General features: G+C 36.7%; 1 protein-coding gene across 10 annotated transcripts in view; it reads left to right on the forward strand.

Annotated features, from left to right (window-relative positions):
- Mtrf1 (mitochondrial translation release factor 1) overlaps positions 1–21296 on the forward strand; it is a 49669-nt gene that overhangs the window by 27242 nt on the left and 1131 nt on the right. For 9 of the 10 annotated variants that reach the window (XM_047554173.1, XM_047554165.1, XM_047554167.1 and 6 more), the window contains 3 exons: positions 3684–3820; positions 7360–7458; positions 13709–15138. In XM_047554173.1, the coding sequence (XP_047410129.1) occupies positions 3684–3820; positions 7360–7458; positions 13709–13822 (350 nt within the window). In that variant the 3' untranslated portion in view covers positions 13823–15138. The remainder of the gene's footprint in view (positions 1–3683; positions 3821–7359; positions 7459–13708; positions 15139–21296) is intronic. The other variant, XM_047554172.1, reaches the window with a different exon arrangement.

Raw genomic sequence — 21296 nt, forward strand, 5'->3', positions numbered from 1 at the left:
CCAAATTTTAGTAATTTTAGTTTTTTCCCTCTTTTTCTTTGTTAGTGTGGCTAAGGGTTTATCAATTTTGTTTGTTTTTTTCAAAGAACCAACTATTTATTTTGTTAATTTTTCCTATTGTTTCTTTTGTTTCAATTTCGTTGATTTTGGCTCTGATTTTAACTATTTCCTGTCTTCTACTACTTTTGGTGTTGGTCTGCTCTTCTTTTTCTAGGGCTTTGAGCTGTAGTGTTAAGTCGTTTATTTGTTGATTTTTAATTGTTTTGTTGAATGCGCCCCATGAAATAAATCTTCCTCTAAGTACTGCTTTCATAGTGTCCCAGAGATTTTGATATGATGTGTCTTTGTTCTCGTTTACTTCTAAGAATTTTTTAATTTCCCTCCTAATGTCTTCAGTTATCCATTCATCATATAATAGCGTATTATTTAATCTCCAGGTATTGGAGAAGTTTCTGTTTTTTATTCTGTCATTTATTCCTAATTTCAATCCATTATGATCTGATAGAATACAAGGTAGTATCTCTATCTTCTTGTATTTGCTAACAGTAGCTTTGTGGCATAAAATAAGGTCTATTTTAGAGAAGGATCCATGTGCTACTGAGAAGAAAGTGTATTTGTTCTTTGTTGGATGGTATATTCTATATATGTGGGTTAAGTCTAAATTGTTGATTGTGTTATTGAGATCTATGGTTTCTTTATTCAATTTTTGTTTGGAAGATCTATCCAGTAGCGAGAGAGGTGTGTTAAAATCGCCTAGTATTATTGTGTTGTGGTCTATTTGATTTCTGGAATTGAGAAGGATTTGTTTGACGTACGTGGATGAGCCAATGTTCGGGGCATAGATATTTATGATTGTTATGTCTTGCTGATTTATGCTTCCCTTAAGCAGTATGTGATGTCCTTCTTTATCCCTTCTGACTAGTTTTGGCTTGAAGTCCACATTATCTCTGAAATGAGGATGGGTACTCCAGCTTTTTTGCTGTGTCCATGTGCATGGTATGTTTTTTCCCATCCTTTCACCTTTAGTCTATGGATATCTCTTTCTATGAGATGAGTCTCTTACAGGCAGCATATTGTTGGATTTTTCTTTTTAATCCAATCTGCCAGTCTGTGTCTTTTGATTGATGAGTTCAGGTCATTAACATTCAGGGTTATTATTGTGATATGATTTGTATTCCCAGTCATTTGACTCATTTTTGTTTTTTGACATGATTTGGTTTCTCCTTTATTTGGCTATTCCTTTAGGCTAGTTCCTCCCATTGCTGATTTGCTTCTTTGTTTTTTATCTCTTCCTCATGGAATATTTTCTGAGAATGTTCTGTAATGCTGGCTTTCTTTTTGTAAATTCTTTTAGCTTTTGTTTATCATGGAAGTACTTCATCTTGTCCTCAAATCTGAAAGTAAGTTTTGCTGGGTATGATTCTTGGTTGGCATCTGTTTTCTTTTAGGGCTTGGTAAATGTTGTTCCAGGCCCTTCTAACTTTTAGGGTCTAGATTGAAAAATCTGATGATATTCTTATTGGTTCCCCCTCAATGTAATTTGATTCTTTTCTCTCACGGCCTTTAAAATTCTGTCTTTATTTTGTATGTTAGGTATTTTCATAATAATGTGCCTTGGTGTGGGTCTGTTGTAATTTTGTATATTTGGAGTCCTATAAGCCTCTTGTACCTGGTTTTCCATTTCATTCTTCAGATTTGGGAAATTTCTGATATTATTTCATTGAATAGATTGTTCATTCCTTTGGTTTGTTTCTCTAAGCCTTCCTCAATCCCAATAATTCTTAAATTTGGCCTTTTCATGATATCCCATAATTCTTGGAGATTCTGTTCATAATTTCTTACCATCTTCTCTGTTTGGTCAACTTTGTTTTCAAGTTTAAATACTTTGTCTTCAATGTCTAAGGTTCTGTCTTCCAGGTGTTCTATCCCATTGGTTATGCTTTCTATGGAGTTTTTAACCTGGTTTATTGTTTCCTTCATTTCAAGGATTTCTGTTTGTTTTTTTTTTCAGTATTTCTAACTTTTTATTGAGATTATCTCTTGCTTCCCGTATTTGCTCTTTTAACTGTTGATTGGTGCGATCATTTAATGCCTGCATTTGCTCTTTCATCTCCTCGTTTGCTTCTCTGATTGTTTTAATTATGTACATTCTGAACTCCCTTTCTGACATTTCTTCTGCTGTGCTGTCATTGGGTTTTATTGATATAGTATCTAGGTTTGTTTGGGACATTTTCTTCCCTTGTTTTCTCATTTTGGTCAGATATCTGTGGGACTCTGAGATATTGCAGATTTCCTCTTTGGCTTATAGTGTCCCTGTAGATTTCCAGTATATCACCTCCCAGCCTTCAGTAGCCTGAAGTCTTGGAGGAACTTGATAATGCAGTGCTTCTGAAGAAAGCTGCCCCTAGCCCGTTACTGGGTCCAGGGCTGGGAGCTGGCTCTGTGCAGAAAGGCTCTCACTGGGCGGCCTACTTTGAGAAGCTGGCTGAGGAATGAGACTGCCACCGGAGGGAGCAGGGCTGCTTGGGGAAGACTCTAGCTGCCCTGCCCTGCTCCAAGAAGCTGCCCCTGTTCGGGCCTGCCCCTCGGGCCAATCTTCACCCAGTGGGAGAGACTCACCCCACGACTCTATGTTAGTCCGAGTCTCTCAATGCCTCCCCTTCTTGAATCCTGGGTTCTGGAACGACGGGAGATGCAGTCACCCTCTAGTCCACCATCTTGGATCTCCTCTACCCTGTACTTTTAATGTGAAGAAATATAGGCATGAAGTTGCCCTTTATTTCAAAGGGAGTCTGTTTCAAACCCCTTCCTTCCTTCCTTCCTTTCTCTCTCTCTCTCTCTCTCTCTCTCTTTGTCTCTCTCTCTCTCTCTCTCTCTCCCCCTCCCTCTTTCCTTCTTTCTTTCTTTTTTTTTTCATTTCTAATATCCCAAGACACTTAGAATTTGAAGACACTTAGAATTTGAATTTCTAATATCCCAAGACACATTTTTTTTCTAAACTACTGCTTCTACCTAATTGTTTTCTAACTTTGAAAGAGTGTACATAAGGCTATAGTCTTTCCATCTTGAAATATAAATTTTCACATTTTGGGGGCTGGTGAAAAGAATACCAGATTCAAGAGAGCTCCAGCAAATGCCTGGAAAATGGAGTCAAGCTCAGTCAGACAACTCAAAACAAGTAGTAATTTAGAACCCAGACAGCTCAGAAGCATAGTCACTATAAACTTTCCTTTTTAAAGACTTTGAGTAGCTTCTTTCTTTTGTTTTCATTGTGTAAGGTTATTTTTAAAACATCAGCTTTGTGTATATTTGTGACTAAAACAGCAAAGACTGAGTCCTTCTTGAGTAGGACAGAGAATGGAGCAGCACTTAGGGGAGGGGAGCAGATTGCTTTTTGTTGAGCTGTCCAAATGCATGAATGAACTGGGAGGGAGAGGCCAAGCTCAGGAAATTAAAGTATTTAAGTATCTATAACCATCTGCTGCTTTGTGCTCTCATCTGAAATATGTAGTCAGACATTAGAATCTAAGCAACCACTTCCAGATGTTACCATCAGTTTCTGAAATGTTTTTTATCTTTTGTGATCTTTTCCTGATTAACCTTTCCCCTTTCAAATGGTCTTCAGTTCTACTTTAATTTGGCCTGCATAGGCTACAATTTACCTCTGATCTCATGTTTTTCAGGACTGGTAATAGAATGCCAACAAGAACGATCACAACTGAAAAATAAAGAAATAGCTTTGCGTGTGTTGAGAGCTCGACTCTACCAGCAGATTATTGAGAAGGACAGGTGTCAACAACAAAGTGCTAGAAAACTGCAGGTAAGACTTATTCACTGTAATAATTTAGATGCTGTACAAAAAGTCAAAATTTTGTGTAGAAAGTACAATGTTTTTTCTTGCATAAATTAAAATGTCTTACAACATAGGAAAATGTGCTTTTTTTTAATAGATAAGCAATGATTTAAATGCCTGTGGATTGATAGATATGTATATGTATATGTGTGTGTGTGTGTGTGTGTGCGTGTGTGTGTGTTTGGTACCAGGGATTGAATCCAGGGGTGCTTAACCACTGAGTCACATCCCCAGCCCTTTTTATATTTTATTTATTTTGAGACAGGGTCTTGCTAAGTTGCTTAGGGCATTGCTAAGTTGTTGACGCTGGCTTTGAACTTGAAATCCTCCTTCCTTAGCCTTCTGAGCCATTGGGATTACAGTGTGCCACCACACCTGGCTTGGATTGATATATTATGATTAAATTTAGGCTTTCCAGTTTGCAAATGAGTAAATGAAGGATGCATAAACAATTATTTCCCTCCAGTGTATATGTCATAGCTGTCTCTTAAGAGGAAGTTGGTTTTGAAGACAAAATAATTCTTTAGAAATAGGCCAAATGCAGTGGTGCATGCCTGTAATCTCAGTGGCTCAGGAGGCTGAGTTAGGAGCATCTCAAATTCAAAGCCAGCCTCAAAAACTTAATGAAGCTCTGAGCAACTTAGTGAGACCCTCACTCAAAAAAAAAAAAAAAAAAAACAGGCTGGGAATGTGGCTTAGTGGTTAAGCACTCCTGGATTCAGTCCCTGGGGTGAAAAAAAAAGAAATTAAGAGATTGTCAGCTATTTTCTTTGAAGATCTTTGCTTTTTATTATAACTCTATATGGATCAAATATAAGTAGCACTGCAAAAAATAGGGAACAGTGATTGCTACTGGTGAGGGTCTGGGGATAAGGAATACAGGGAGATTTACTTTTCATTATTATTTTCATTAATATACTTTTTAAATTTTGTACATATTTATAGTGTTATTCAAATACACAAATAACTTCTAATTAAAATGAGTGAATGTCATCTTAAGTAAACAAACTTAAATAATTTAAAATTCTAAAAAAATAGAAAGTTTCTCTTTGAGAGGCTGGAAGAGAAAATAGAACTCAGAAATAACTGCTTTTGGGCTGGGGTTGTGGCTCTGTGGTAGAGCACTTGCCTAGCATGTGTGAAACTCTAGGTTCAATCCTTAGCACCACATTAAAAAAATAAAGAAAGAAAAATAAATAAATAAAATAAAGGTATTTTTAAAAAACTGCTTTTTATGTTATTTGCAGGTAAAGATGACACAGTAAATCTAATTTGAAAGATTTTTTATGACCTTTTAGTATACTGAATTATACAAATGTAAATATTAATTATTCTTTTCATCTAGATATGTCCTAGTCTTTTCGCATCTTCTTTCTAGTTTTTTTTTTTTAATCATTCTAACTGGCAGGTAGTAAAAGTGCCAGGATAAATAATATTTTAGTACTCTATATGTTGTAATCCCAGATTGTAGAGCAGCATTAGTACATCTGTAGATATTACTATTAATTTTCATACCATTGCTTCTTGGCAAGTAAGTGATAGCATAAATACTATGAATTATGTCCCATTGGAAATTATAAAAGACATTGAGATTTACTTGCTGTTTAACATTTTACACTAGAAATTCTGCATAGTAGTTTTTAAGGTAAGTACTTAAGATGCACTTTATGTAAATTATATGTGTATCTGCTTTAGGAATCTGATTTGAGGAGCCAGAAAAGATCTCACTGCCTCTAAAATTCCTTATCCACTTTCCTCCACTGTTGTAGTAGGTACTTCTAAAGCTTAGAAGTGTTTTACTCAGTTGCTTTTATATAGAAAGCATGATGCCTGGTGCTCATCTGGCTCAACCTATCACCTAGAGTGCTTTGTAGGTGCTGACCTGTCCCCAGTCCTGGGATTTTAATCTGATTGTTCTGGACTTAGGTCCTGGCTCTGAATATGGTACTTTGGGGTACTTTGGGATAGTACTTTGGGATAGCCAAACCTGGCTGATTGTCAGAATGGATGGCCTGGGGAATATGCTCAGAATATGTAATTCCATGTACGGGTTTAGGGATCTGTAATTTAAAAAAATATTCTTGCTCAGTTCATATTGCTTGCCTTAAGGTTTAAGAAAATGAGTTATAGAAGTGTCTTTTTTTATATCTTAAAAAGTGAAAGCAATTGAGGGAGGATACTGTATATATAATGTGTTGGGAAGATGGGACAGGGGAGATGCATAGACTAAGAATAATGTAAATAGCCTTAGCTTGAGGTGAACTCTAGTGTGCCTTGAAGATTTCAAGTGCAAAGAGTTTCAAAAGAAGAGAACATATTTAGATTACTGGGACCAAAAAGGCAGAGATGTAGGAAAGTGTTACAGAAGGGCATCCTGTGAGATGTTTTAGCACAGTTAACAGGCACACACATAAAAATAATATAATAAGTGGCATTATTGATGGTCACATAATTTTCATAAATAATGTTGGGAAGGATGACCAAGTTAGGAAGTACTTTGAATGTTAAGCTGAGTTGTGTCTGCTTAATGACAAGAAGGAACCAAAGAAGAAAACTGTATTCAGAAGGTTGTGCCTTAGGAAGATGAAGCAACTTAGCACAGTATAATCAGAAAAATCAAGATTGATAAGGAGTGCTTTGCAAAATTTAAATTTTAAAAATGATGGTAGAAATGGGAAAATCAGAATAAAATTAAAATTAAAATTAAAGACTCTTGATACCAATTGGAAAAGAGTAGTTAGAGAATGGGATGAACTGGATGAATTGAAGGAATCCTCTTCCTCAGAGTCCATATCAAAGCCTGGGATTGTAAGCTCCTGTGAAGTGCTTGTCAAAGGATCATAGTTTTCTACTTTAATGCATGGTGGTATGTATCATTTGTAGAACCTGGAGAAGGAACTGATTGGGTGGAAAGATGATTGGGTTTTAAGTATTTGGAATTTGAAGTGTCAGAGAGACAGTTATTCTTATTTCATAACTAAGCTCTACAACCATATGGTTTTTGTTTTGTTTTGTTGGGTGTTCTGGGTTTGGTTTGGTTAGTGGTGCTGGGGATTGAACCCAGGGCCTTGTGCAGCACACTAAGCATGTGCTCCACCACTGAGCTACCTCCCTAGCCCCAAACCTCTCATCTTAAGTTCTGCCTGCTTTTGTCTTGGTCATTTTCTGTATATGACTTTTAGAAAATGCTTAGCTGGAGGTGGTGGCACGTACCTGTAATTCCACCTTCTTGGGAGTCTAAGCCAGGAGAATTGCAAATTTGAGGCTAACCTGGGCAACTTAGTGAGACCCCATCTCAAAATAAAATAAAGGGTAGCTCAGTGGTAAAGTGCTTGTCTAGCATGGGCAAGGCCCTGGGTCGGCTGAATCCCCAGCATACCCTGCCCCCTGCAAAAAAGGTAGAAAATGCTTAAACTGTTAAAATAAAAAAGTCATTTTTCTTTTGGTCCATTGTGATGAAGGTAATTATAAAGTTAAAGTATGAATTGCTTTCTGTCATGACATAGGTGGGAACAAGAGCCCAGTCAGAGAGAATTCGGACATATAATTTCACACAGGATAGAGTCACTGATCATAGGATAGCATATGAAGTTCGTGACATTAAGGTAATACTGTTGACTATGCTTTTTGTACCTTTGCTTTTCAAAGAAAGTATAATCAAATTAATACCCTAAAATTTACATTTTTATTAGTTTGCTGGTAAGAAATATGATCTTTCTGCCACTTTGAAACAGTTGTCATTTAAAATTCCAAAGTCTTTGTCATATAATCACAGTGTATTAACATATTGAATATACATGTATGCATGCATTTCCTGGGTAACAAATTGTCACTTTTAAAACAATACCCATTTATTTTCTCATGCTTTCTATAGGTTAGGAATCCAGGCACAACTAAACTGTTCTTCTTGGGGCTTCACAAGGCCAAAAGCAAGGTGTTATCAGGGCAATATACTTTTCTGGAGCTTGGTATCCTCTTCCAATTTCATATCTGTGTCAGAATTCCATTTAGTTGTAGGACTAAAACTTGTTCTCTTCCTGGTGGTTACCTGAAAGTTGCTCTTAACTCCTAAATACTGCTGGAATTTGCTTGCCATGTACTTCTTTCTAGGTAATCTCTCCCATTTAGCATCTCTTTTTGCAGGAATAGCTCAGGCCTGTTTTTTTTTTTTGTTGTTGTTGTTGTTTGTTTTGTTTTGTTTTTTTCTTCAGTGCTGGGGATCAAACCCTGGGTTTCTTGCATGCCAGACAAGCTCTGTACCATGTGAGCCATATCCCTAGCCTGGCTCAGGCCTTTTTAAAGGTCTCACCTGATGAAATCAAACCCACCTTTTGATTAGCTTCAAGTCAACTTATTACTCAACCTAATCTCTGGAATCATATGCCAACATATTTACAGGTTCGTCTGCATTCAAGAGAAAATTATACAAGGTATACAACAGAGGGCATCTTAGAATTCTGTTTTCCATACTGCATATTTATTAGGTGTTAACAGCTGTGCTGTTGGGGAAGAGACCCTGTCTAGATTTTTTTTGAACAATGACCTACCTAAAAACCATCCAGCCAGCACTACTAACATTAATACTTTGATAATGAAGCACAGGAAAATTTCCCTTTTGCTGCCCTGAAGAAGAAAACGAAGTGGTTTCCATAAAGGACTGTGTGGAAAAGATAGGAGACAGAAAAATTTTATCCTTTTCTTTGGTTCATGTGATACCTAAGACCTCTTTCACTTGACTGCATCCTAGTATATGCTCCAAATTAAAGTTTAAAAGAAATGTCTGTGTTTTTAATATGTTTACAAGTGTCTTTGTATGTTATATCACTTGTTGCATAGGAACACAGCAGCCATGTCGAAAAGGATAAAATATTTGCTAATTTCCCTTTCCTCAGGAAATGCACAGGATTAACCAAACATGTTTGGCCATATTGTTCTAGTTACACCATATTCTTTTGATTGTTTTTCTGGTAGTGGTGACAGTTTTCCCTGAGACAGTCACATTCTTATAGCCAGTAATACCCTTTAGATGAACCTGTAAGCACAAAGTATAATAGTTGTGAAACAGAGGCAAGGCAACGGACTTTTGTATCTATAAAATACCTGACTTTGGGCTAAATACTAATGTTATTACTAAATGTCAGACTCAGAAATAATAAAGAAAATTGTATTGGTGTGCTCCAATAATCACTAACCAGCCTGTTGAAAAAAAAAGGAAAACACTTTAGTGAAAGGGAAAAGTTTGAGACTAGCATGAAAAACTGTACAAAAACATTGAAATCTGTATGAAGGAGGAGGGAGGGAGGTGGGGAAAGGGAAGATGTTGAAGAGTACAAAGTTTCAAGATTGGGAAAAGTATAGATTGTAAATGTTTTCACCACAAAAACAATGATAAATATGTGAGTTGATGGGTTTGATGATTAACCCAGTTTAATCTTTCTACATTATAAACATATATCAAAACATCACATTATGCCTCATAAATGTATACTAATTATTTGTCAATTAAAAATAAAATTTAGAGAGACTAGTAGGAATGAATAATTTGGGGTCTAGATTATTACAAATATAACTGGAAAAGTGATGGGACTTTAATCACAGGGCAACAGCTTGGACAGAATAGAAGGGGGAGATAGGAAGAAGGTGAATGTTTAGGGGACCTTTTGCCCAGCTCTCCTCCCTTCTTCCAGAACTTGCCCTGCTTGCTATTCCATCTGCATAGTTCCTGATGGAGTTGCTGTGATTTGTTTGGAGTGGACATCCAGCCAATGAGTTCACTCCTAGGATTTTAAAACTGGAGATGAAGAGGATCGTGCCCTCTGATGATGACTAAAACTGACATACATAAAGCATATAAGAGGTTTATGATCGCCCACCGCCCGTGGGGACAATCACAACGCGTACGCTCTTCTTGATCACAGGAACCAAAAGGGCTTTATTCCGCAAGTCTCAGACTTATATTGAGAACATCAGCCTATCAGAGAGTAGACTACCAGGAAAGTCAGCCTATCAAGGAACAGTCTCCAGGCAGATACCAGGATTGCCTCATGTACAATAGCCAACCAGAGTTACTTCCTAAAACTTGTATATGAGTGCAGCTATGTTTGGCAAGCTGCCAGGCGCCATCTTAGAGATCAGGCCACAGTGCAGCTCTGGGGCCCTCAGAGGCCGCCCCTGACAGAGGTTAGAGCCAAGTGCAGTGGTGCATGCCTGCAGCCTTAACTACTAGGAACGTTGAGACAGAAGGATCGCAAGTTTGAGGCTACCCTGGGCAACTTAGTGAGACCCTATCTCAAAATAAAGGACCGGAGAAATAGCTTAGTGTGAAAGCACTTGCCTAGCCTGTGCTAGGCCCTGGGTTCAGTCCCCAGTACTAAAAAAAGGGGCTTTTCTGGCCATAGAAAGAAAACAGTCTTCAGTAAAAGAACAAGGCTGATATACTAAGATGAGCAAAAATGAGGCACATCTAGAAAGAATTCTGATGATGTATTAGAAATAAATATTCATTTATTCTTGAGGCCCCAGTCTCCTTCCCAGGGAAAGAGCAGTAGCCTGTCCTTGCTTTCCATGAGATCACCCAGGTTTTTTAAGAATTCCTTTGTAGATAAATTTATTTTACTTTTACTTACCTAGATAATAAACACAGACTAACATATAGTATATAGTTTCACAATATTTTTCTGTTTTTTAAAGTCCTTGTGTAGATTTCTTAATATCAGTCTTATTTCCTATTCTATATTCCAATTATATTGGAAATTTTCCTTGCCCTGTGCTTTAAATGTACTTCATTTCCGTGTCTTTCTTCATACTCCCTCTTTTGATTGAAGTACCCTTCTCTACCTGGGGAAATACTCTTCTTTTCTATGATCTAATTAAAATGTTTTCTTCCTAACTAAATCTTTCCCAGTTGCCACCTTCCTGTTCAAATCAATGGCTTTCAGCTCTTGCTGCCTTATCCTTTATTTTTTAAACTTACTGCATTATTTTATGATGCTTATTTACTTGTCTAGCTCTACCACTAGATTGTTAGCTTCTGAAGTCAGGAACTTAACTCGTTTGTCTGATATTTATACCTGTAGCAGTCTAAATCCAATTGAATTCTAAATGTGTATCATTTAGAATGTGTAATTCTTTTTATATCAAAGATGAAATCATCTTGGCAATATCATAATAATTTGAGCTCCAGGTACACTTATTTTATAAGCAGTTTCCTACTGTGCTACAAATGATATAAATCTTAATTTTTAGATTATGTCATCATGCTTTTGTTTTCTTGGTTTTTGTTTTTGTTTTGTGGTGCTAGTGATTGAACCAAGGGCCATGTGCATGCTAGGCAAGCACTCTTTGCTGAACTGTATCCCCAGCTTTTTTTTTAAAAATTTATTTTTGAGACAGTGTCTCAATAAGTTGTCTAAGCTGACCTCAAACTTGTGATCCTCCTGCCTCAGCCTCCCAAATAGCTGGGATTATATGCCTGCACTACCATATCCAGCTTGCTTTCTGTTTAATTTTAGAGTTTAATTGAAGTTTTATTATATATTAGCATTTTGGAGACTACAAAGATATTAATACATATCTTTTCCTTTAGAGTTTAATGAGAGAGAGAGAGGGAGAGAGAGAGGTGTACGCTTATCTGAAGTTCAACTTTGAGACCATTCAAGAAAGAATAAATAGCTGGGCACAGTGGCACAACTCCTGTAATCCCAATGACCCAGGAACCTGAAGCAGGAGGATTGTGAGTTCAAAGCCAGCCTCAGCAACTTAACAAGGCCCTAAGAAACTTAGCAAGACCCTGTGTCAAAATAAAATATAAAAAGGACTGGGGATGTGACTCAGTTGCTAAGCAGTCCTGGGTTCAATCCCTGGTACCAAAAAAAAAGAAAGACTAAATAATAGGTTACAATTTTTAATGTTCTGTGTTCTGTAGGTTAACATTGAAGTCTTTCCACTGGGCCAGTGTCTAACTTTTAAGCATTTCTAAAAGAGCAGAACATGTGAATTCATTCATCTCCAAAACTCTACACAACAGAACTTCAATTACACAGGAAAGGTGCTTGAAGTCATTATTTCAGTCACTTTTTAGAGAAGAACTATAGGAGAAAATACAGGGGAGTCTAACTGAAACAGTTTCTACCCAATGGATTTAGAGATAAACATAACAAATGTTTTCTCTCAAGTCTATATTTTAAGATTATTCAAGCAAAAGTAAAGACCAATTCAATGAACACCATACAGTTCTATACCTAGATTTAACAATTGTTAACATTTTGCTATATTTGCCTTCTCTTTCTCTCCTACCCCCTTCTGTCTGTATCAACTATTGTTGTTGAACCATTTGTAAACAAGTTGTAGACCTTAAGAGACTTCTCCACTAAATATTTTAACAAAAAAAATATGTATTTGTTTTTATTACACAGGACTTCTAGGTTTTAAAACCTCTGTATTTTCCATTTCAGGTAGAAAAACCTGTTAAAACCACTTGCAGATTAAATGGTCTAAATTTGGAGGGTTAGCACAAGAAGGGTGGGTTGGAATGGTCTAGGGAGATACCCTCTGGGCCAGATCCAGAGGATTTGGCAAGTAACACTATGTAGGATAATGTGGCAACAAAACAACCACCAGATTGAGGCATTTCAGTCTTTTTTGCCCTTGCAAAATAAGATATGAATGAAAAGAATAGAATTTTCAGAACAAAAATAAAAAGACTTTTTTTATAGGGCACAGGAAGAGAAAGAATTCAGCAAACAAATCCTCCCAAAGATGATTTGAAAACCCTAGAATGGTGTCACAAAAACCAAGCAAAAGGATTTCAAAGAAGGAGGTGTTCAGTTTCAAAAGTTCATTAGGATCTCTTTTGTTTCTAGAGTCATAGGAAAGATCCAAATCTCAGATAGATTTTAAAACAAAATCCAAATTTAAACAATTTAAGGAAGAGTAGTATTCCATTGGCTCTTTTGTATTCATTTTTCCTCTAAAAAGTCACTACAAACTGGGGACCTTCCCTGGTAGCAATTTTGTTCATTATATTGTAGAACATGAGTCATTCTTTGTTGCTACTAAATATTGACTATAAAGAAATGAAATTGGGCTAAGGATTATAGTTCAATGGTAGTGCACTTTCCTAGCATGCACAATTCTGTGGGTTTGATCCCCAACACCACAAAAAAAAAAAAAGAAAAAGAAAAAGAAAATGAAATAAGTATATAATTAATTCTCTCTTTATTTCTAATAATCAGGTGTGTTAGTCAGCTTTCCATTACTGTAACAAATACCTGAGATAAATAAGCGTAAAAAGAGGAAAGATTTATTTTATTTTTGTATTTTTACTTTTTTTGGTACTGAGGATTAAACCAAGGGCTACTTTACCACAGAACTGATAAAGCCAGGATTCCTGGTATGAGCCAGGGTCTTGCTAAATTGCTGAGGGTTTCATTAAGTTGCTGAGACTGACCTCAAACTTGTAATCCTCTTGCCTCAGCCTCTCCAGTCTCTGGGATGAGGACAGGTTTATGTTAGCTGGGAGTTTTAGAGGTGTCAGTCTATGGCTGATTGACCCCATTGCTTTGATTTGTGGTGGCACAGCATATCATGGTTGGAGTTTGTGGCAAAAGAGGCAGTTCACCTTATGGCATCCAGGAAGCAAAAAAGAGAGACAAGTATTCCACAGTCTCCTTCAAGGACATGCCCCTAATGACCTAAAACCTCCCACTAGGCCCCACCTCCCAGCTCTTAAAGGTTTCCACCACCTTCCAATAGGGCCAAACTGGGGACCAAGCCTTTAACACATGGGCCTTTGGAGGGCACTCCAGATCAAAACCATAATATATCAGGTTACATAATGACTATCTCTTTTACCAGGGATTTTTATATGGAGAGAAAAGCCTGGATCAACTAATTCAGAGACTACTTCAATCAGCAGCTGAAGAAGCCATTGTTGAACTTTTGGATGAAAACCTTAAGTCTGCAAAATAAATATTTATTTATTCTTTATTAGTGGAATGGTCCTATATCAAGAATCAGACAGAATATGTATGTCAGAGTACATTCTACTGTCACGTATAATTACATAGAACTAATAAAAAAAATTTAAAAAAAGGAATCATACTGAGGAGTAGGAATCCTTATGAATATTCACAAAATACAATATTTTTTTTAATGAATCAGTCACATTTATTGACTAAGGGTTTAAGTTTTAATAAACTACCTAAATTTCCAAGTAGAAAATAAGCATGTGTTATTGAAAAGAGAAAGAGAGTATTGAGAACTGACTGTGTCATTTAAGACAGGTCACTTGTTCTCTCATGCCCTTTCTTAAACCACCTATAAATTAAACTTTTTTCATCTACCACAGGAAAATGTAAAATTTAGTGATACAAGATTTGTACACTTATTTGTAAACCACTTATCTAAAGACAAAGTATTGTTAATCATGTCAAAGTTAGGACTTAGACTTCTATTTTTTAATAAAAAATAAATAAAAATTGTGAAGAACTTGTGAAGAATATTGTGCTCAACATCAGTGAGCCTCTCTAGGATACAGATTGCACCCTAGGATTTGATTGCTGAATGAATTCTATATTATATAAACTACAGGCCAATATTTAAAGTAGATTTTCTGTTGACTTCTATTTTTTATTGTTCTTTGGGTCAACTTAATAAGCATCAACAGATGTGATGTAATATGAATAACTCATTATGATCCATATCATGCAGTGATGTATAAAACCCAATCCTTACCTTAAAGAGATTCCTATTGGGTGAGATAACTAAACTTAAAACAACCATTGCAGTACATTTAGCTCCATAGAGGCAGCCCAGGGCAAGTGAGAGGCAGACCGACACTGGGTGACTGCGCCTCACTGAGGAAAATCCACTGAACACAGTCAGAGGAGATCCTAAGAAGCTGAGAGGCAAAATGTCATCATGAGCATTCTATGCAAACTTGTCAGAAAGAGTGCAAGAAGAATCACCCAGGTGCTTCAATTTCTGAGTTTTCTAAAAAGTGCTAAATGGCAAAGGTGGAATTGAAAAACCCATGTCCTTTTTCAAGGGTAAACAAGAAAGTTCCAGGATTCCATTGTACCCAAGAGATCTCCTTCAGCTTTCTTGTTCTGTTATGAGTTTTGCCTCCCAAATCAGGGAGAACATTTGGACCTGTTGATTGGTGATGTTGCAAAGAAACTGGGAGAGAGATGTGGAATAATGCTGCAAGTAAAGAAATCTCACAAAAAGAAAGCTCCAAGCTGAAAGAAAATATGAAAAGGATAGCACTGCCTACCAAGCTAAAGGTAAGCCTGAAGCAGCAAAAAAGGGAGTGGTCAAGGTTGGAAAAAGCAAGAAAAAGAACCAGGCAAGGTCGCACATGCCTGTAATCCCAGCAGTTTGGGAGTGAGACAGGAGGATTTTGAGTTCAAACCAGCCTCAGTAACTTAGTGAGGCCCTAAGCAACTCAGTGAGATCCTGTCTCCAAATAAAATACCAAAAAAAAAAAAAAAAAGGGTGGGGGGCGGGCTGGGGATGTGGCTCAGTGATTAAGTGCCTCTGAGTACAATCCCTGGTACCAAAAAATGCAAGGAGGAAGACAAAAAAGATGATGATAATGAATAAGTTGATTCTAGGATATTTCTCTTTCTTTGCCTATATACCATTTAATCCCTCGGTAAGCAACTCACTCCTTTTAAAGAAGAAACTTGAAATATGAGGCTGTGTAAGATTTGTTTTAAACTGTACAATGTCTTTTTTTGTATAGTTCACACACTAACAAATATGTCTTTATATAGCCCTGACCTGATGATATTTTTACTAGCCACTAACCTTGCCTGGGGCTTGTAAATTGGCATGGAAATTTAAAGTGTGCTCTTGTTGGTGCATACCACAAATTAGTTACATATGGGGATGGTAGTCTTTTCATCTTCAGTTGTTTCTGATGCAGCTTATATGAAATAATTATTCTGTTAACTGATTACCACTTGAATTGCAGAAAAAGAAAAAAAGTTGCAACTTTATTATTGACATTCTGAGTGCTTCTAATATGATTTTTTTAATTAAATAAGTAAATTGCCAACTCTAACACAAAATGACAGAATGTATTCAACAGTTGTTCCGAAGAAGTTACTTGAATAAAAACGAGAGGGGTTATTTTTTAGTTTGCTGAGGATCAAACTCAGGCCCTTGCATATACCACACAGGAGCTGTATTCTTGAGACAGACTTGTGTAATTATTTGGAAGAAAAAAAAAAAAAAAAGATGGGAGAAAAATGTTTTCCCAAGTTTATATTTCAAAAATTTTCAAGCATTCAGAGAAATTTTAAAAACAATTTTAAATGATTTAATATACACTGCATAAACAGATTGGCCTAGAGTTAACATTTTACCCCATTTGGTTTTGGGGGTTTGTGAGGTTTTTGGTTTTTTCTCTGTTATACACACATACACCTACATTCTTTGATGGTGGTCAGGCCTTTTGATAGATAGTTGCAGATCTCATGAGACTACTCCAAAATATTTCAGGGTGCACCTCCTAAGAAGCACATTCTACAAACTCATCTCTGTTATTATATCTAATAAAATTAACAATTATATAATCTAATAGTTATTACATATTTATCCAATCTGGGATCCAACTAAGATTCACACATACATTTGGATATATCACCTTAGTTTTTAGATCAATCTCCCTACCTTTCTTCACCATATGACATTGACTTTTTGAAGCTCAACAATGCCAGGAACATTTGCAATTTATTCTAGTCAACGCACATCTGATGAAAGACTGGAACTTCCCTTCCTTAGAACATTTACTAAAAAGGTGATTGTAAATATGTATCTCTTGCAACGCCAGCATCTCTCTCAAGGACCTGAATCATTCCTTTTAAATGTAATCATCAAGGAGGATAGGGCCTCCATCTCAGTCTGTGGGTAGACTGAATCCCAACTTTGGTCACTGTCCACTAGCAGACACTGCGGGCGTGATTGCATGTACACTCACTAACCCTTTGTGTTATTTCACTTATCTACTGAACCCTTGCACCCTCCCCTCCCTCATCTGCCTTTAAAATTCCTAAAGGTGGCTTGTGTGGTGGCACACACCTGTAATCCCAGCAACTCAGGAGGCTGTGGCAGGAAGATCACAAGTTTAGGGCCGGGTTGAGCAACCTTGTGAGACCCTGTCCCAAAATCAATAAAAAGGGTTGGATATGTAACTCAGTGACAGAGCACCCATGGGTTCAATTCCCAGTACAAAAAAAAAAAAAGTCTGAATCACTTCTGCACAAATCTGAATAGTACTCATCTCTTCCACCTACTATCAGTTCCTTTTCACTTTTTTAATATCTGGCTGTATTAATCTTTTGACAATTTGCCCAGAACACAATGATGCACTGGGAATTATAAAACAACAATGTTCTCATTATTCTATATTTATCTTCTTTTTTTCTTTCTATATTTGTTAGCTTGAATTTTTAATTTTTTTTTTTACGTTTGTGATGCTGAGGATCAAAGTCAGGCCCTTGCATATACTAGACAAGAGCTCTACCACCGAGCTACATCCCAGCCCAGCTGGCTATCTTTTAAAAAGCCTATTTTGTTTTTCTCTTATTTTTTCTGTGTTGAGAGATCATTTAATCCTATTCGAATCAGTACCACTGCTGTTTCCTTAGTGGTTGGCATTGTCCCCTAAAATAACTGATATCTTTGGAGAATTTGATTTAATTGAAGAGAATATTGAATTGAATGGGGCATTATAGTGTAAAAGATTTTGTTTTCAAGCATAACAGAAACATTTATCCCAAGAAATATAAATATTAAATGTTGTGTGAAACAGTAAAATGATAGCCTAATTCATTGTCAAATACGAGACTAAATATGATTTTCTAAAATTCTACCCTTTTTCTTCAGAAAAAATACTAACACAGACCCCAAAGCATGATTTCTGGAAAAAAAAAAAAAAATTTTTTTTTTTGAGAAAGTAAAAAGTCTTAAGAGGTAAAGCAAGAAAAGGGGGTATTGATTTGTTACCATTCATTCATGTGATGATCAGTTTAACATTCTGTACAAGCCCAAGAAAGGAAGGGTCTAAGAGGGGAAGGGGACAAAAGAGAATAGTTTCTTCAGCCAAAGTGAGAACCTAATGTGTCCAGTGGTCCTGCTTTGACCAAACTGTAATATTGTTCACCCTTCCTTTTTTCCTTCTTTCTTCCTCCAGCTTTGACTTTTCCTTAAAGCTACAATTTATGCAGAGGAAAAAGGAGTTTGAAACCCCTGATGTTGTTTCAGTTTGTCCGGGGTCTATGAATCTGCATTTATTTTCTTTTTTTTAAGTATTTTTAGTTGTAGATGGATACAGTACCTTTATTTGTTTATGTATATACGTATGCATGTAGTGCTGAGGATTAAACACAGTGTCTCACATGTGCTAATAAGCAAGTGCTCCACCACTGAGCTACAGCCCCAGTTTCCAGGTAGTGATGGAGCTAGCTGATCCACAAACAATGCTTGGAGTAGCAAGGATGTAGGGTGTCTATTATTCAACTAGGGGGTACTTCCTGTTGTGATGCACCTTATTTTCATACTGTGAAATTCAATTGAATTCATAATATTGCTTCATTAGGTAGATCTATTAGTTTTCTGAAGCACACAGAAAAACTTGACATCTTAAGGAGCTGGGCACAGTGGCGCATGCCTGTAATCCCAGCAACTCAGCAGACGGAGGTAGGAAGATTGCAAGTTCAAAGCCATCCTTAGCAACTTAGCAAGGCCCTAAGCAGCTTAAGGAGACCCTTTCTCAAATTTTTTGAAAGGGCTTGGGAAGTGGCTCAGTGGTAGAGAGCCCCTGGGTTAAATCCCCTTGTGGGGTCAGAGGTGGGGAAGAAAGGGAAGTCTGCAGACACTATTTAAAAATCAGAGTAAAAACAATACCCATGGCAGTGCCTGACAATGCACACTTGACACTGGGTTGCTAAGATGGAGAGTAACTGGTAGTAAGGTGAAAGGAGGTGGTAGTAGTGAATCTCTTACAAATGGCACTGAACCCTAAATTCTGAGGTGAGCACAGCTGTACTTTTATGGGCCTCTTTACAATCTACAAAGCATGTAAAGATTGCCATACAGGCCAAACAAGTGAAGTGTATCATATATTATGGTCATAAGTATAAACACTGGGATTAGTGGGTTCCAGAAATCACAATCCTCAGATACTTGAACATCAGTTGTTGAAACAGAGACCTTAAAAAGCCAATGAGGAACAAAATTCAGAGATAAAGTTGAGAGGTGCTGCCCCAGGAAAGAAGACGTTTGGTCTTCAAGGGAAAATTGCCAGGCCTAGTGGCACATACTTCTATTCGGGAGGCTGAGACAGGAGGATTGCAGATTTGAGGCTAGCTGGGCAACTTAGCAAGACTTTGTTTCAAAATAAAAAGGGATGGGAATGTAGTAATGGTAGAGCGCTCCAAGGTTCAATCCCCAGTACCAGAAAAAGAGAGAGAGGTCACCTAGAAATGGAAATGGTGGAATACAAATGAGAAACCTTAACCTTCTCAGAAGGGTCCAAAGTAGATCTGATTGTTAAAAACATGAATGGAGGTGAAATTAAAGATTCCTGAAGAATAAAACCATGGCTTTTGATGGTTAAGACTAAATTACCAGGCAAATAGCTGTATTTATCTTCCTACCAAGTAGAGTGTGGATTCTATTGCAGAGAATGATGCAAATTACAAGAAAGCTGGAGGAAACAGATAATAAGGAGCATGCTAGTAATAACATTGTGGAAGGAAAAAAAGAATGCTTGAATGTAATGTTGGGCACTCAGCTACTCTGCAAATTTGAAAAACCCGGTTATCCTGATCCATCATCCAGAGACACTCAATTCCTAGGTTTATGGTGCACCACATATACTGAATAATTTGTATGAATTGGAGCAATGTTTGCCTTATACCTCTAGATAAGAGCCTTTCTTTATTACTGAAATATTATCTTTATGGTGATTTCCTAGCAAAGAAGTTTGCAACCTTGTTTACTGCCAGTAATTATGAAGGGGCCCCTCTGAGAGGATATATAACTCATAATATACAAAATGTATAGACCTGAAGGGTACAGTTCATTGGCAACTGCACTCATTTACCCGTGTAATCACCTGCCCAAACAAGAAGGAAACACTTGCATCAGCCCTGTAAGTTTCCTCATTTTCCTTTCCAGTCGAGCAGTCTGTCAAACCCCCACCCCTCACTCGAGAATAGCAGCTGTTGTTATGATTTTTATACATCAAAGCTTATTTTTACTGTTCTGGAACTTCACTTAAATGGTCATCTAGGGACTGGGTTTGTAGCTCAGTGGTAGAGTGCTTGCCTCACGTGCCTCAGCACCACATAAATAAAATAAAGGTATTGTGTCAATCCTCAACTGAAATTTTTTTTTAAAAAAATTTAAAAATGGCCATCCAGTATGGACTCTAGTTGAAATGGACACTGAGTATGGACTAATTTATCTGGCTTCTTTTACACATTAAATTTTGAGAATTTTCTATAGTATTGCATGCACCAGAGGTTATTTACTTTTGTTTCTAAATAGTATTACACTATAAAATATACTACCTTTTAAAAATTCTCTTATTGAGGCACACTTGGATTGTTTCCAGTTTGGGCTACTATAGATAAAATTATTAGGAAAATTCTTATACCAGTTTTTTTTTTTTTTTTTTTTAATTTGGTGTGTGTGTTTCCATTTCCCTCAGGCAAATACCTAGGAGTGAGGTAACTAGGTGTTTAAAGGAAACTATCAAAGAGTTTTCTTATGTAGATATATCCATTTATATTTGTGTTATTAATAGATGGGGGTGTCAATATATAGCACCATATTGTCAATATTTAGTATTATCTTTTTAAGTTTAGCCATTCTGGTGGGTGTGCTATTCTCTCATTTTGAATCTGATAAGCATTCATGTGATGATGAATGACATCAAGCATCTTTCATGTTTATTGACCCTCAGGTATACATATTATGGGTATTTTCCCAGTTTATAGCTTACTTTAAAACTTTGTTTTTACTGCCTTTCGATCAGAAGCTTAAATTTTGTTGAAGTTTGCTTCATCCTTTTTTTATGACTAATATTTTTTCTTGGTCCTAAGAAATCTTTGCTAACCCCAAAGCCATGGAAATAGCTGTGTGTGTGTGTTTTAGAAGTTCTACATTTTTTTGCTTTTCCATTTAGCACTAAGATCCATTTCAAACGAACTGTTCTTTAAGGGGTCAAGGTTAATTTTTGTGTTGCCTCTGATCCAGTTGTTCCAAAACTATTTGTTGAGAAGACTTTAGTTTCTCCATTGAATTGCACTGGTATCAAGGCCAGCTTTCTAAAATTTAAAATTTGGTTTCTCAGTTGCACCAGCCACATTTCAAGTACCTAAATAGCTACTCATGGCTTCTGGGTACTACATCAATCATCAGTCCTCAT

Source organism: Sciurus carolinensis, chromosome 5 (assembly GCF_902686445.1).
Source record: "Sciurus carolinensis chromosome 5, mSciCar1.2, whole genome shotgun sequence".
NCBI classification, from domain to species: Eukaryota; Metazoa; Chordata; class Mammalia; order Rodentia; family Sciuridae; genus Sciurus; species Sciurus carolinensis.